Source organism: Corapipo altera, unplaced genomic scaffold (assembly GCF_003945725.1).
Source record: "Corapipo altera isolate COAL_440 unplaced genomic scaffold, ASM394572v1 61, whole genome shotgun sequence".
Lineage (NCBI taxonomy): Eukaryota > Metazoa > Chordata > Aves > Passeriformes > Pipridae > Corapipo > Corapipo altera.
This window is the reverse complement of record NW_020884910.1, coordinates 199,097-216,301: the sequence shown is the minus strand read 5'-3', so window position 1 is coordinate 216,301 and position 17,205 is coordinate 199,097. Positions and strand designations below refer to the sequence as shown.

Below are 17,205 nucleotides of genomic sequence, written 5' to 3'. Positions count from 1 at the left end.
GGAAGTGAGGTAGGTGTAGCTGCCAGTATTCAGTGCCATGCTTTCTGGTCTACAATTTCAGCAAAAAGTCTTAAGCCTCATTTTATATTATGATATTACAGTAAAATTCCTTATTTCATCTGTGAAAATTCTTATTCTATATAGAAGTATTACTACTATGAAGAAATATATGAGCAACATGTAGAGACCTGTCACCTGTCAGTATCTTGTTGTTCACTAAAGTTTTGTCTTCATTTGAATTTGAGTCAGAATTGATCTTATCTTTTGCTAAGAAATTATATTAGGAAATGTTGAAACATTCCATGAAAGTGTTAAAAAACAGAGACTGAGCTTTAGAAAGCTGTGGCTCTGTTGATACAGAATTTGCATGCATCAGCAAGTTCCTTAAGACCCCAGTGAAGTCAGCTGGTGTGCATTTGAGTTAGGTGTGATTGCAGATATGATCTGACATGTATGAAAAGAAGTTCCTACCTTTTATCCTCTTTGAACTTTTGCATATCAGAGAGGATGTATTTTCAAGTGGGAACATGGGAACAGGCAAAGAGTTTCTTAAATGGTAATGAAAATTTTCTGTTGCTTGCAAATGTTTAATTAGTCATAAAGCATCTTAATGAAATGTTAAGTAAGTGATGTTGTTAAACTAATGTTGCAACAATGTTCAATTAGCTCAATTCTACTGTGAAAAATAAAAATAATTATGTTTGCAGGATCCTTTCAAAGTCCTAATTGCTATGCTATTTGAGTAAATATATTCTCCTATGAATTTCTTCTTGGTGTAATTGATATTTAGCAGTGTCTATGAGCTAAACAGTATTCCAGCTTGATTGTGTTGTCTGTGGTTGAATTTACAACTCTGACAGTGTACAGCCAACTTTGCCTTCCCACGAGGTGTCTTTGTTCACAGATAATCTGTAGTGTTATGCACTGTTTCCATGAAAATTGGTTTTGAGGGTAGAACTATCCTTCAGTGCACAATGCAGACAGATGTTTTACCATAATTTTGTTGAGTTAATTTTGTTAGGCATCTCAGTTAAAAATGTTATCGTGATAAGATTGTTCCTGGTTATTGCTTTTTCTCACATTATTTTCCAAATTTTTTAGCTTGGAAGCCTCTTCTCATATTACTGTTCAGCTGAAGTCACTCAGGCAATATGGGATGGATATCTACAACAAGCAGATCCATTCTTTATTTATTTCCTAATGTTGATCATCCTTGTCAATGCAAAGTAAGTGTATAGTTAATTTGGAATATTCTTTACTGACACTGTTTTAACTCAGGTTTGTTTCATTTTGGTTTTACTGACTTAATCTATGCCTGTGACTTTACTGTTTTCAGAGACGTTATCTTAGCACAAGAATCAGATAAAGAAGAAATGATAAGTAAGTACTGCTCTTACATAACTACTAGTGAAATATTTACCATGTACTGTAATCCCCGTTTATTATTTTTAATTACTAAATAACTGAATGATTTCTTTCCATGTGATTTTTCTCATTGATCCCTCACCCATTAATTCCTTTCTTACTGTTCTTTGCTGCATCATATTTGCCCTCAACATTCTCTCCTTGTGTTTCCTATAAGTAGTCCCACACCTAGTTTTATACTGCAGTTTGAAGTACTTGAAACAATTATTGTGTTTCTAAGCCCAAAGCAGCAGTTTTCAAATCCTTCTTTAAATCTACTGCACTTGTTGTATTTTCTGGATTATTATCGTCATATGATTTGAGCCTATTTCATTGTTCTTGTCTTACCCTCTCCTGTTTTTATAGAAAATACACTACATTTCTTGTGAGCATATTTCATCTACCTTTGTATTTTTTCACATACATTATACAATATAATTTATCCCCTTGTAGTTAAAAATGAGAGTGCTTGGAATTTTGCGTCTTCACCATTTACTGTAGAACTACACTCTTGTATCATCCTGGACATATAACAGTGCTACTGCCTAAGTACTCATTTTAGAGGACTGTCTTGGTCAGACCTTTTTAAAAAAAGTAGCTGACTTAGAATTACAACTGAAAACTAGAATTAGACAGAAGTAAGAGTGTATTAAAAAATAGTTTGTGTAGAAAGTTTGAACTTGTAGCAAAAAGCATAAGTTTCCTATGGATAAGGAGTATTTCCTATGTTTTCTCTTTCCATCTAGAGAGTGGATCAATATTAATGTTGAATCAATAAACTAGCTTACATTATGCCTTATTAAAAATAAGTGTTCTTACTATTTGAAAATATGTGTGTTGCTTCATTTCTATGTCTGAAATAGTGTTGCACTTATGTTGTTTGTCTGTCTCAGAATTCTTAGAAACTTCACCAGCCAATCTTGATATAGAGGATATAGAAGATCTCTTCTCTTTGGCACAATATTACTGTAGCAAAACTCCAGCTTCTTTCAGGAAGGTAATAACAGTAATTTTGAAATTCTCTTCTTTTTGGTGGCTGTTTAAGCACTCACTAACTTTGAATGTTTCATTGCAGTTTTTTTTAACAATTTTTTCATGTTGTTACTCTGATGGTCTTTACTGTTAGGATCTTTATAAGATAAGAAGGTTAAGTGAAACATCTTGGACAGAAGCTTCCCTGCAATATTCTTACTTTCTGACTGATGACCTTGTTTTGCGCACTGGTTTCTTGTAAGAAGTGATGAAGCAAAAGTGTCATATTGACACAATTGCAGTGTAGTAGACTGCACCACAGTCCTGGCTGTACTTGTGATAGCAAAGAGGAAAGGGTTGCTTACTAGAGATAAAGCTGTTATCACCTGCACTGTTTTTGCAGCTCTTCCTTACTCAAGATATCTGACTTCACTGAATGAAATGAAATAAAAATATTTGATAGCCATTGCCTTTGGCTTGTATGTACTTTCTCTGATCCTTGTAGACAGGTATGTGAGATTTTTTTGAGGGACAAACCAAAACAAACAACCAAGAGACAAACAGCAGAGGCACTACATCATGTTGGTGCGGTCAAAATGGTGAACAAGCATGTTTTTAATGGAAGTTCAGACCCTGACATGATTTTCAGTTCCAGTTAATCAAAAATATGATTACTATGTGGATAGGATAAGCATGTGTCAAGTTTAATGTTTGTGACTTAGTGGATATAGTTTTATTTTAAACTTTCACATCTAAATACAATGGCTTCAGTTAACTTTTTTTTTCTTGCCTTATTAGGACAACCACAGCCTTTTTGGCAGCAGCTTGCTGGGCCTCAAAGATGATGACACAGATTTGAGCCAAGCTCTCTGTCTAGCAGTTTCTGTGTCTGAGATTCTTCAAGCAAATCAGCAACAAGGAGTCAGTATACCAAATTAACCTTCACACCCCAACTTTATAGAAAAGGAAAAGAATCACTTACCACTGACAAATATTTTTAAATGCGAACAGCAAAAATATATATTTGCTATTTCAGAAAAAAATGGTTTTGTCTTGAAGTTGTCTCCCTTGTAAATGATCTGCTGACTTCAGTGCATTTGTGCTGTAGCAACTAGAGCTTAATACAGGTGATTTGAATCTGAGGAGTGTAAGCTTAAAGTAATATCTCACTAATTTGAATTTCCACATGTAGCCTACAGGAGAGGAAAATTTCAAACCCACTTCTCAGTACCTTTGGGTATGTTGTCTTTTGTCAATGAAAAGTTTAAATGAACAAATAAAATTGATCAATGCTATTTTGGTAGTAGTTAATTGCAGACATTGTTAGATGCAGGGACTTGACTTTGAGTGTTGAAGACCATAATATGGATCATAGTATAGTTAGATTACAGTGTTTCTTATTGACTGCTGACTTTTTGTAGCAGTTTCCAGGGCCCAGTGTTGTTGTTGGGGTTTTTTTCTACTCCAAATATAGTTAAGCATCTCTTTATATCCTGTTTAAGTCAGTGGGATATAAAACTATCCTTACATGCTGTGCTGATTAGTAGTGGACTGTTGCACTGTCTTGTTGATGTGTGCCTTCGTACCAACTGTTTGTTCTCAGTAGAGGAGAGATAATTACACTGTGTGTATTGCACTTGGGTGATCCTTTCCTGTGCACAAGCTGATGCATTAATGGAAAGCTGCTACTAGAATACTACTGGTGGTCTGGTGACTGTAGAAGTTCAGATTAATCAAATGAAGTAAGATTTTTCAACAGCTGTTAGCCTCTTCAAGCAGTTCCTGTAGTATTGGAATCAGTATTAAAATGTAATTGAATTATGTCAATAATTACACAATTTTAAAATTTTGTAACAGGCCAAATCCTTCTCTTTCAGGAAGGAGTAAGGTTCTTTGTAGTGGATTGTCGTCCTGCAGAGCAATACAATGCTGGGCATTTATCAACAGCATTTCATTTAGACTCGGATTTGGTTTGTATGCTTTTTGTTTCTTCACTGATATTTGAGTCCTGAGAGAGAAGGAGAGAGAAATGTCTGTCTTGAAAATAAAGTATCCTCAGTGTAGGCTTTAGTCTGTGGACTCAGTGTCTAGCTATGTGATGAGGTTTCAAAAGTTAGTTAGTAGAACCATCATTTTACCAAGAAGTTTAGTCCTTAATGACATTAGAATTTGGGATTCCAGGCTTCCTATTCTTTGTTTAGGACTGGAAACCCATACAGACTAAAGACTAGTCATTGCTTGGAGGAGAAATCTCTTTTTAGCATCATTTTCCAGTGAAAGGTGTCATGAATTTTAATAAGAAGCGTTTTTTTTCTTTGTCTTTTTTTTGTCTCAGTCAGTCCTACCACAGTCTGTTTTTAAGGAGCGTATGTCTTGAAAAGGATTTGGTTCCTTCTTTAAAATTTTTGCAGTACAATTTGAGAGGAAGTGCAATTATCTTGGGACTGAGGTGTACTATTGATTAATAACTTCAATAAAGATTTTGCTGCACTTTCCATTTGATTATGAAGTCAGAACTGAACATTCAGTCATATTTTTCTCTGTTCTTTTTTCTGAAAATCACTTCCACTTCAGCTGACTATAGCAGTGTATTCTTCACTTTTAGATCAACCCTCATTTACTTTACTTTGCAGTCTATGGGGTATGTATGGAATGTATATACCCCACAAAAGACTTTTATACCTTACTTAGTTAAGAAGTTAGTCCTGCATCTAATATCTTTACCTCTCTAATTGAAAGTATGCATTATTCAGTATTATTTGCACGAATACAATTATACAGGAGGGAAAATGAGGCTGAGGGGAGAGTTTAGCACACCCTATAACTATCTGAATGGAGGTTGTAGCAAGGTGGGTATCAGTCTCTTCTCCTAAGTAACAAGCAATACAAGAGGAAGTGGCTTCAGGTTTCCCCAGGGGAGATTTAGGTTGGATACTAGGAAAAATTTCTTCACCAGAAAGGTTGTCAAGCATTGGAACAGGCTGCCCAGGGAAGAGGTTGAGTCACCATCCCTGGAGATATTTTAAAGACTTGTAAACGTGGTACTTGGGGACGTGGCTTAGTAGGGGAGAGTTGGCAGTGTTAGAGTATGTGCAAAGTACACAAAATTTACTGTAAGGGCAGACAACGGGGAAAGAAAGCTCTTTGGAATCCATCTCATTTATAGATAGATGGAGAAAGTAGTGAGGTTATAAAGCAGCAGCATTTGGTTCTAGGAAGACTCCAGTTAATGTTCAACTTGACTTACTGATGGCTAGTTTATGTGTTTATGACTGAACTTCATTTAATCCACTGTAAAGGCTAGATAATGACAATCCCTCCTCTTCCCTCCCCTCCCCGGCCCAGTTACAGGTCAGAATTTCCTTATGAATTCCCCACAGACGCAGATTAAAATTTAACCTGAATTGAGAAAGTCTTTGTTTCTCCATCTCTTTCTTATAGCAATATAGAGAATGACTGGTTTTGCATCATAGTAGGCCTTCAGGAGACCACAGCCTCAATTTTTTGAGAGTACAAAGAATCACAGATATCTCCTTGTACTCCCAATGTTAATTTTTTTCCCAAATCTTGATAAATAAATGAGAGAAAGCTTAGAGGGGAGACAAGAAGAGGACCTTTCAGGCACCTAGAAATTCTACGCATTTCAAAGGGTTTCAACTGTGTAAAGTTTGAACGTGTTGTGTTTAAGCATATGTAAATGTAGAAACCAGTCCCACTGCTGTTTTACCAAATTAATGCAACATGAAAGTTGCAAAGACTCGTTCCTCTCTTATTTAATGCCTGCAAAAATAAACCAACAGATGTTAATTGTGTTTCTTTCCTGGGGAGAGCAAGGTGGAGTGGAGGAAGAAAAGGACCGTTCTCAGTGTTCTTTATGGAACATGAGGTTCCAATCAGGTGGTCTCATGTGTTTGTGTGACTTGTACAGTTCTTGTGTTGCCTTGTTTGTGCTCAACAAATAGTAACCATTCTCAAAGTTTGTTTCTTTTCACAACTCATGTTACAGTATGTTGGTGTCAAACAGCAATTTCTGTTTGTTCGCTCCATAGATGCTTCAAAACCCATCAGAATTTGCACAGTCTGTAAAATCCCTATTAGAAGCACAAAAACAATCTATTGAGTCTGGCTCCATAGCTGGTGGGGAACATCTGTGCTTCATGGGAAGTGGCAGGGAAGAAGAAGATATGTACATGAACATGGTGTTAGCACACTTCCTGCAGGTACAACTAAACTGCTGTTGATTTTAATAGCTGAGATAAAATGTGTCTGCATGTATCATTGATAATTGATAATAAATGACTGTTTTCTACATTACTCAAGTTTACAGTTTTTATTGAACAAACTAACCCATGTTTCATTACCATACTTGTAAACTTACTCCACAGATTTTTGTTTTAACCAAAATTGTCTTTTCTGTTGCAGAAAAATAAGGAGTATGTAAGCATTGCCAAAGGAGGATTTATGGGTAAGCTTATTAATAATGAACTTTGGCTTGAGAAAACTTGCTATCTTGTCATTGTTGATATTTTTGTGAGGCTTTTGCTAAAAATCATCTAAATGAGTTGCAAATAGGTCTCATTTGTCAGGTTTTTGTTTTGTTAAGTGAACACTCTGTGCTTGCACATTTGTGGTTACACAAATGTCTGAATGGAGAAAAATTAAAGCAGGAAATGGGGAAATTCCCTCTTTCTTCTAACTTATCATTCTTGATGTTTTAGCCCCTGTAGATTGCAGACTATGAAGAGTTCATACTTCTGCAGTTTATGTTGCTGGAAATCATCAGGCTCTTCAGCAGTGGAGAGATCTGTGCTACAATATGAGTATAGAGGCTTTACTAGTCAATAGATGCAGTGTCATAAGAGCTGTCTTCAAGATCAAAGCAGTGATTTATTTTTACTTGCTGCTGTTTACTTTACTAAAATAAAAATTATCCTTATGCCTTTGTACTAGTGAAAGAAAAACCAGGAATTATTATGGCGGTATCTGAATTAATCTGTTTTATTAAATCATATGGAGAAAAATTGTTACCCATTAGTCTCAGGTATATACAGTATTTTCATCAACAGATGAAATCCAGTGTAATTCTGAATGTTTGTAATGGGCTTTTTAACAGCTCTCCAGCAGCACTTAGCAGATATCAATGTGGAAGGACCAGAAAGTGGATATGGCCACTGGATTGCTAGTACCTCAGGCTCAAGAAATGGCATAAACTCTGTTGATGTAAGTGAATTTTAAGCCCAGGTGGTATAGTGGGATGGAAGCCCCAGGTGTACTGAACTTTTTCTTCATTTTCCTCCTTCTGTGCTATAAAATGCCTTACTGCAAGTCATGACTGTGTACAGTTGTATGTTTAATTTCAAACTGTATTCACTGTCTAATCAGAGGTAACCTAAACATTTTTATTCTTTTGAGGAGAAGAGCTTGTAGAAAAGAACTTGCTTGCAGTCATTCTCTGGCAGAATACATGTAATAGATAACTCTTTTCCTGTCTGTTATTCACTCCATGAATAAATTACTATAATGTGGCATACAATTTCATGGCAAAGCTCAAAATTTTATCTTTTCTACAGCTGATATGTTATGCATAAAATTTGGCTTTTAATTTGGATGAAATATGTCATTAATAGGATTCCTTCCTCTAGATTTACATAGCAGAGTGCTCAGTAATGTGGTTTGTCAAGCTTTCTTTATTGGATCATCTTCAGTTACATGTCATTGCTGTTATTTGACAGAACTCTAAAGAAATACTTAATTCTGTAATTAATGTTCTGCTGAGTAGCAAAAAGTAGATTACTATCTTGTAGCCTGTTTCCTTTCTTAATAAACTAAGAGATGAAATAACATTATTTTTATATGATTAATCCTGAGAGGAGTTACTTTTACAGGGTGATGCTCCTAATGGTTCAGGTGATGGAAAAGGAGTTAAGTCCCTGGTGAATAAAATGACGGTTGCTTTGAAGACTAAATCTGTGAACGTGAAAGAAAAAGTTATTAGTTTTATTGAAAATACATCTACTCCAGTGGACAGGTATGTCATTTATATCTCACTGTGAATTAGCCATGAGGAGGAATGACTTCCCATTCCATATGGCTGTTTTATAAGAGTGAAAACTGGGCTAATTAGGAAAAAAAGCTGTCTTCCAGTTTCAGTTTTTAGATTTTCTACCTCTACCCTCCTCACAATTTTATCATGACCCAGTAACCCTACTGTCCTGCCTTAGAAGTGCAAAGCCAGTGTGAGAAGCCTTTTCTCTTGGATGCTTATCTAGAATTTGTTGCTGTATGGTTAGTTTGACTTCTTTTAGTGTGTTGGTTTTGTACTCAGTCTAAAAGTGAAGAATGATTTCACTTAGTTCCTGTCCATCCTGACTCTAATGGAATTAATTAATGACAGCAGGATTATGGATGGGGTTTTTTTGTTTGGTTGGTTTCATTCTGTTTTGATTTTCTAGCTGCTGCATGTTGTCAATCTGAGGTTAACTTTTTCGAAGATCTTGGTTTTTAAAGTTCTGATGTAAAGCTGCTTTTCAAACCCAGAATTCACCTTTGTTTGGTTTTTGTATCTTCAAGTGCAGCTAGGAACAAGAATGTACAAATATGTTGAAAGACACTTTCAAATTTGAAATTCATTATTCCAAGTGCTTACCTTAACTAGGTACAAGAAGAAAAGCTTTCATCTGTCAAAGCTTTAAATGAATAGCCTGTTGTAGTTCTTTAAAGTCCAGTATTTGAAGTTGCATGTTGCCAAGACATTGATATTCAACAGTCTCAGAGAATTAGTGTTTCTTTGATAGCAGGATTTAAAATACATGCCAAATGAACAGTAGTTTTTAATCATCTTGTACCTAATCAAAAGTTACAGATCAGTCCTTTTCATGTTGGAAATTTTTTTTTAAGTTAGTATGAAGAGGCAAAAAAATATTAAATAACATTTGGTAGTAGCTTTTGTTGTGTGAAGAATTAAACTGAATGAATGTGAAGATTTAGACTGAAAGAGTGTAGATTTAGATTAGATATGAGTAAGAAATTCTTTACAGTGAGGGTGGGAGACATTGGAACAGGTTGCCCAGAGAAGTTGTGGGTGCCCCATGCCTCGCAGTGTTCAAGACCAGGCTGGAATGGGGCTTTGAGCAACCTGATCTAGGGGAAGGTGTCTGCTTATTGCAGTGGGGTTGGAACAAGATGATCTTTAGGGTCCCTTCCAACCCAAGTCATTTTGTGAAATCAAATAAGGCTTATATGTAAGCCACACATAGTGTGGAAAATGTATCTTTTAGTCAATTTTTTTACAAATATTTCTCTACCTTGTGTCTGGCTGTCATGAAGCATTGCTTTTATTTATAAGCATCGTCCTTGAAGAAGATACATTGCCAATATAAAGAATTTCAATTATTTATCTAGATTTTTCTTTTGCATTTTTTTTTTTTTTAATTCTTTGTTCTGTCCTCTGCCCCAATGTACTATAGAATACCTTTCAATATTTCCTGGCCAGACAGAGCAAGCCTGGAGCGGTAAGCTTGATAATTAAGCAGTCTGACTAAAACCACCTTTCTTGTATTGAGCATGGCATCACAATATTTGTAAGCATTGGTTACACTGACAAGATTGCTTGCATATTTTTATATATATTTTTTTTAATATATTAAAGCTATTGCTTTTTACAAGTACGGGTCAAGAGACTAAAGGAAGAAAAAAGAATGTATTGGCAGTGCTTTCTTCTCTTAGTTTCTGCTTTGTTATTTCTGTTCTCTTCCTTATTATTGCTTTGTATAGAATTTTTTTTACTTGCCATTCCTATTGACATTTTATTAATTACTTGTACTAGTAGAAGACTGCAGGAGCAACTACTGAACAAATTAAGACTTAAAATTTTAACAAGACAGACAAGTATGAAACATAAACTGTTCATAAAGCATCATTAGAGCTTAGATATGACAGGGAGCCCATATGGAAGTTCTGTCTGGAAATCTCGAATTTTTGTGCTTCTTATCACATGGTGGTAGAACATGCTGATAGAAACAGACATGCTCATTACTGGGAAAAGAAAAATGCTGAGTTAATAAGTAAATATGCTTTGCAACTCTCACTCATTTTGTTCACATTACTGCAGTTCATGTAAACATGGAGGCCCCTCACATTTGTCTCAGGTGTATTGCCTTATAATTATTTCAGAAATAAAAGTTGTGAATTGAAATTGTGTAAAATTACTTGTGATAAATGAGAAGAGTGGCTCGTGCATAATCACTTCAGAACTTTGAGCATACTTTAGGAACTCTGTACCATTTGACCCTCATACACTGAAATGCATGAAGATTCATGCTGGATGAATTAATGAGGATTCAAAATGCTGTTTGGGTTTTCAAGGATTTTGGACCAATCTTTCTTTCAAGTTTGTACATAATTTGAGATGGGACTTGCCCATAAGTATTGCAGAATGGTTTTGTGTGAGCAAAACCAATAGTAATGTTAACTGGTATTCTATTTAAAAAGTGGGAATAGCCCAATAGCACATAGTATGTTTTGTTAATTTAGAAATCCTAAAGATCATGGGGATCTTACCCCACATTTACCCAATCAGTTTCTAGAATATGGTAAGAAAGTGTTAAAATTCCAACTTCAGTGATTCTTCCATAACTCAAAGACACATGAATCTGTATTTGTAACCAAGAGGTTTTGATATTATCTTCTTTCATTGGGAAGATGCAATAATAACTTAGTTCACACTGTATGTCACTGGAGTATTTTCTTAAAATTGCAGCTCTTAAAACCCTAGAATGGCATTTTTTCTCCATCCATTCAATTAGATCCACTTTGTGTTTATCTCTAGTACTCTTCATCTGGCAGGTTTGTCACTAAAGGAGATTGCATTCAATTTGTAACAATGTAACAATAGCTTTCCATGTAAACAACTTAAAGGAAATCCATTTCTAGTTTAAGTTGTTACCAGGGTTTTACAAAGTAGCTTCTTATTGTCTCTTGTCTTGACTAACTTCAATTTATAAACACCAGTGAGATCTTCTCTTAGATCCTTTCTGTGTCGTTCAATTTGACAATATTTAAATGTGCTGCTTCTTACTCAATTGGTTATGTACTACTAAAGCATATTTACAAAACTCTCCATATAGAAGCAATGCCCTCTTGAATTGTCAGTGTCATTGATGCTTATTGTCTTAAACACTAATGAGCATGTTTTTGTATGTCTGGTTTTTGTTCCATTATAGACTGCATTTTATGTTTGGGTTTTTTGTCTGTTTAGGTTTTCCTTTCATTTTGTCTGTATCAGTAAATATAACCCATGGAAAATGTAGTTTTCTAACTTCCAATTCTACTTTCAGGTATACCTAAGTACTAGTATTAGTTTACCTATTACTAAAGAGATTCCCTGTCTAGCACTAAAGAAGTTCCCTATCTAACTTGGTTCTACAGTAGCATGTAAACTGGAGTTTATGAATATACTTAAAACAGGAAACAAGTCTTAAAATTGATAGGAAACATAAATACACATTATAGGGAAGGAGGTTATTGAAATAGGGGAAGGGAGAGGCATGTGTTTGTTGTGGTTCTGGGTTTTTTACACTACTGTTGCCAGTTCTAGAGACTAAAATCATGGGCTGTTTATTTGGTTTTTCAGCAACTGCCTGTTTTGTGGCTTTCTGAACCTTTAGGTTTTTCTCATATTTTTCAGGTATTGTCAGCGGTTGAGGGCAAGAACATTTAACAATTCAGCTGTGACCGTGTAATCACAGCATTCTGAGCTGGAGCTTTAAAGTATTTTAGGATTTCAGCTGTTACTGTCAAACATTAAGACTCAGTTGTGTGTGTTTCTGTCATTTAACATGATCTGTAGAAGCAATAGAGATGTGATTTTTGAGGTCAATATCACAATGATGCTGTAATTGTAGCAGTAGGAACTGTTCGACCAAATATTTCGGGATTTGACTCATGCTGGACAAAGTAATGGACAGGAAGTCAAAGTTCACACTACAGTGGATGTTTTATAACAACCCCACTTTGAAATTCTAAAGGTATTTCGTTATCTTTCAAAGAATTAACAAGAAAAATTACCTTCCTGACATATTAGTTAGTCGTCTTTATTTTTCCCTTCATCCAAATTTGGCATCCTTGTGAAGCTACCCTGACTGCCCAGATATATTTCAGTTTCACGCTAGAAACTTGGCATGTTGTCAGTTTTCAGGTCTCTAGTGTATGTTGTCATTTAAGAAAGTGCCTTGAACTTTGGGGTTTTTTCAACAAAACAGTAATTCTTTTCAGTTTCTTTGTTACATCAGTCAGCCTCACCAGGTCACTGAAGTACGTGCTTTCACTAACCAAGCTGCTCCATGGGTCACACATCTTCCTTGCAGGCAGCTTCCTGAAATTCTCTCGTCCTTCTCTGTTGCACAGCTGTGTTTACATTTTGCTAATATGTTATTGTAAAACTCGTACCATCGGTTTGAAAGTTACTTTTCTTCTCCCATCCCATGTCTTCTCCTGCCCTTTTCATGGCCAACAGACATGTCAGCAGCAGTGACAGAGTAGGAAAACCCTACCGTGGTGTGAAACCGGTATTCAGCATCGGGGATGAAGAAGAATACGATACTGGTACAGTAGAAGATTTTCCTCTTACCTTGTTTTTCTTATTTAGACAAAATTATTAAGCTGGGCTGAATCATAAGAGTGTATTTTATACCTTTGTCTTGCAATGTGACATTTTTCTAACTATCATCCTACATCATATTTGTTTGATGGTGCCTCAGACCAACTCTCTTCAAATATATAGAAGCAGACTAAATAAAAAATAATTCGTGGTAGGCACCAAACAGCCAACAGGAAGAAATGGAAATACATGGGTTTAGTGGATTTTTTTTTGTCTTTACTTGTTATTTCTGTAGAAAAGGTGTGTTTTTCTACACTGGTCTTGTACACCTAAACTGGCAGTTGTACCTCTATTACTCACTACAGTAAGCAAAATGTAAAGGACCTAATTTTGCTGATATAACTCAATTTGATTATCTAGTATCTGCAGTTAATATAATGATCTGAATTTCTGAAATATAGTTGGAGTTAGACTTAATATGGCTAATGTATGCACACCTTTCCAGTGTTTTGGACTTTGCTTTTCAGCATTGAATCAATTAATTATTGATTCCTCTCTTGATATGCATGCAGAACACTGTAGGGAAAAAAACCATGCAATTTTTGTTTAATTTTTTTATCTGATTGAAAAATTACAAGCAAAACTGGAACACCAAGCACTTCACAAAGGTTTGTTTGGGTTTTTTTGAGAGCAGTGCTAACATTAGAGTGGTGAAGACCTACTGTTGTCCTAGTTTTGTTTGGGTAGTTTTAGCTCACTCCCAATCATCATTATCTCACAAGTAACCATTCTGTGACCAAAAGGTATGCTCAGCTTCCCATGGGAGAAACAAATAACTAGTCTAAGAATCTTTGACATGCAAAATAATTTAGGAAGATTAATGAAAGAGAGTCATAGGATCTGGAATTGTTTAAATAAGATTGATGACAAACAGTTCGTCATCGTCTGCTATAAAAATTGTGAAGGAGCAAAATTAAATTGTCAGGCAGAAGCTTTAACACTAACAAGATGCTTCTCCAAATGCCGTGTAATTAAGTTTGCACAGCTCTTTGAGCATCCATAATAGTGTTTGGGAAAGTCTGTGTGCTTTCAGAAAACCAGCTCCTCAAAGACAGATTGTCTAGAACATGTTTTCAGTGGTGGTTGTTTGCTAAGTTCTATTTACATTTGCTTTTAAAAGCACTATTAGACTTAGTAAGTAAGCAGAATCGCTGCAGTGATTTGAATAAGCAAAGCCAGCACATATGAAGTGAAATATATATTATTTTGGAACAGAAGAATGCAAAAAATGAACCTGTTTCTCTATAATTGTTTTTGTGAAGTTTTAGCGTTCTGAGGTTTTTTGTAGTAAATAATTGCCATCAGGTCTAATAATTGCAGCCTGTCCTAGGTGGCTCTGCTTGAGCAGGGGCTTTCACAACAGCCATAACTGAATATTAGAAGTTTTGCTATGTGAAATAGGTAGTTTAATGAAGGAAAAGTGGTCCCCAAAAATAATACCTGGCCTTGAAAGGGATCAACAGGTGGTTTTTTCTTCTTGTGCAAGAAACTAGAAGCCACAAGAGGAGACTTTCCTGGACTGTAGTTGGCTTGGTTTTGGTACCCCTTGCCAAAAGATATTGGTGTTGTAGATGCAAAAGGTTTACATGGCTTGAAGGAGTTTCTGAACAAGTTCATGTAAAAGAAGTCCATGAAACTTTACTGAATAGACAAATTGGACCAGCCAAAGATATCCCCTGAGCTATCAGATATGCCTGCCTTTTTCTTTCTTCCCTCTGAATAATTCTTTATGGCTTAGTGGATCTTGGTTTGAACCAGTGTAGCTCCTCTGGGTTTAAGTGAATTGAAAAGTTGTCTGGTGGTGAGTGAAAATACTTTCTTTTTTTTTTTTCCTGTTTTTACCTCCTCCCTCCAAAACAGATGAAATCGATAGCTCCTCAATGTCAGATGATGATCGAAAAGAGGTCGTCAACATCCAAACATGGATAAATAAACCTGATGTGAAGTATAACTTTCCATGTAATGAAGTAAAAGAAAATGGTCATATGTTTCCCAGGTACTGAAATTAGTCCAAAGTTTAATGAAAATGTGTGTCTTGGTTAAAAAAAAATGTTGGTCAATTAAGTTATTCTTTATATTAAACTAGGAAATGAAAATGCGAAACAACCTAGAACAAAATGTTACCACTGTATCCGTGGTATTCTTATCTTTGCAGTGTTATAGAATGGTAATTATGTATAAAACCTAGTATGAAGTTTTGCTTTGCAGAACAAGACAGTAAGAAAACTATGTTCAATATACATAGGCTTATTTTCAAGACCAGCTAGACCCAAGTACTTGTGGCTCTATTTTTTCTTATCTGCTTTTCCCTCTGCCTTGTACTTGGCACCCATCTTGCCCTAAGATTCAGTGACCTTGCTGATCTTGCAAGAGCAGAGAATGATGCTTGTTGTATTTTGACTTCCCCAAACAGTACCCCATTACCATTGAATCTGCATAACAGAAAATCACAACAGGATTTCTCTTGCATCATGGTCTGTTCTTGTCTTTTATTAGTATTTTCCCTTTAGATTTATTTTCTATGGTGTATGATTACTAATCTAATGATAGAAGGGTGAAAGAGTGGCTTGGAGGCACTTTCTGCACTGTGTGTGTGGCCTGACATGTCACTGGTGGTTGTGATCTTTGCTGATAGAACTCATGGCTGTTGTGTTGAGGTGATCATGGTAACTGCTCACTCTGGTTTTGTAAGATGCTAAGGATGCCATGCTCATTTTAAAAAATGGCTATGATACAGTACTCAAGGAAAATCTGAAGTATTTTGTAGACCTTTCTAATTCCACATTATGAAAGTATTAAAACTACTTCTTAGATTTGGAAATCATTTTATCTAGCTCTCTCCATTAGCTTATTTGTAAAATTTAGCTTTCTAAATACCTGATACTTAGTTCATTAGCAAATTTAATTTGTATTTTTCTTTTCCTTCAAGTCATCTCCTAGTAACAGCAACTCATATGTACTGTTTGAGAGAGATTCCATCACGAAAAGGTCTGGCTTACATACAGTCTCGACAGGCACTCAACTCTGTCGTCAAAATCACGTCCAAGAAGAAACACCCAGAACTGATCACCTTTAAATATGGAAATAGCAATACTTCAGGCATAGAAATTTTGGCAGTTGAAAGGTAAGCCATCTCAGTAGCAGGGGTGTAAGTAGTAATGATATCTGGAATGCTGTCAATTGGAAGTCGGGCATGCTGTAATTCCCAGAATTGAGTTCCAAAGTAATAGTTTTTATTTAGGAATAAGTAATTCATATGTGAACTAGAAAAAAAGATCTGCCAGCAGAAAAAGGAGGCTTTACTTTCCTCCAGCAGAGAGGAACTACAGTGACAGCTGTTGGGGATGGGATGTGTGCAAGTGTTTTCTTTTTGTAATATGTCTTAAATAAAAATGAAGTGGACAACCATCTGCAGCTAAAATAGGGATTTGTGAAGAATGGGATTTAACAGAGTGGTCATTTTTCTATGGGATTGTGTTTTTAGGCATCTCACTCTTCCTGTGCATTGTACTAGGAGTCCAGAAGCCTAACCTCAAAACTCTGAACCCCTGAAAGTTAGGTATATCAGGCTTTTTTCCACTGGTGTGTCCTGATTTTTCTTGGCACTGTTTTAACATCAGTTGGACATTTTCTTATCCTTTTCCTTGGAGAGAACTGTGTGCAGCCGCTGCTCTGTTCTCTCGAGGTGGGAGATGAGTTTCCTACCTAAATAGGGTAGTTGTCCTATTGGCTGCTTAGTTTGGTAGTGGGCCAGACAAAGATAAATTAAAGCGTTGCCGAAAACTTTTCTGTTTGTTGAATTACTTTGTCACCACCTTGTTGACTGGAGCAGATTGATCTAGAGCTACTTATAGGAATTTAAAACAAAAAGCCAAGCAAGGACTGCTATGCTTCGGTGAGACAGTAGAGATGTTGAACTGCCTGACCTATACCACTGCCAATTAATGAAGAACATTTCCTTTCCAAGATGGCCTGTGAAGTGCTCCTCAGCAGTTGTAGGTTCACAAACACAAAGTGTTTCATAGTAGAAGCAGGAATTAAATCATATTTTCTCAGTATTTTTCATTTTAGTATATTCCCCTCTTCTCTTTCTCCTATCCAGAGAAAGAATCAAAAGAATGATGAAATTTATGCTTAAAAATTTTATATTGAATTAATGATGCCTTTTTCTA

The 17,205-nt window shown here is 35.7% G+C and overlaps 1 protein-coding gene across 3 annotated transcripts in view; it reads left to right on the top strand.

Moving 5' to 3' along the window:
* Nucleotides 1-17,205, top strand: part of TBC1D23 (TBC1 domain family member 23) — a 35,121-nt gene that overhangs the window by 11,436 nt on the left and 6,480 nt on the right. For 2 of the 3 annotated variants that reach the window (XR_003529293.1, XM_027653362.1), the window contains exons 6-18: nucleotides 1,102-1,226; nucleotides 1,337-1,380; nucleotides 2,298-2,401; nucleotides 3,175-3,297; nucleotides 4,254-4,346; nucleotides 6,426-6,596; nucleotides 6,799-6,841; nucleotides 7,490-7,596; nucleotides 8,262-8,404; nucleotides 9,843-9,887; nucleotides 12,890-12,978; nucleotides 14,894-15,029; nucleotides 15,963-16,157. Coding sequence is in view for 2 of the 3 variants with exons in the window: in XM_027653362.1 (XP_027509163.1) it covers nucleotides 1,102-1,226; nucleotides 1,337-1,380; nucleotides 2,298-2,401; nucleotides 3,175-3,297; nucleotides 4,254-4,346; nucleotides 6,426-6,596; nucleotides 6,799-6,841; nucleotides 7,490-7,596; nucleotides 8,262-8,404; nucleotides 9,843-9,887; nucleotides 12,890-12,978; nucleotides 14,894-15,029; nucleotides 15,963-16,157 (1,418 nt within the window). In the remaining variant the exon portion in view is untranslated. The remainder of the gene's footprint in view (nucleotides 1-1,101; nucleotides 1,227-1,336; nucleotides 1,381-2,297; nucleotides 2,402-3,174; nucleotides 3,298-4,253; nucleotides 4,347-6,425; nucleotides 6,597-6,798; nucleotides 6,842-7,489; nucleotides 7,597-8,261; nucleotides 8,405-9,842; nucleotides 9,888-12,889; nucleotides 12,979-14,893; nucleotides 15,030-15,962; nucleotides 16,158-17,205) is intronic. The other variant, XM_027653361.1, reaches the window with a different exon arrangement.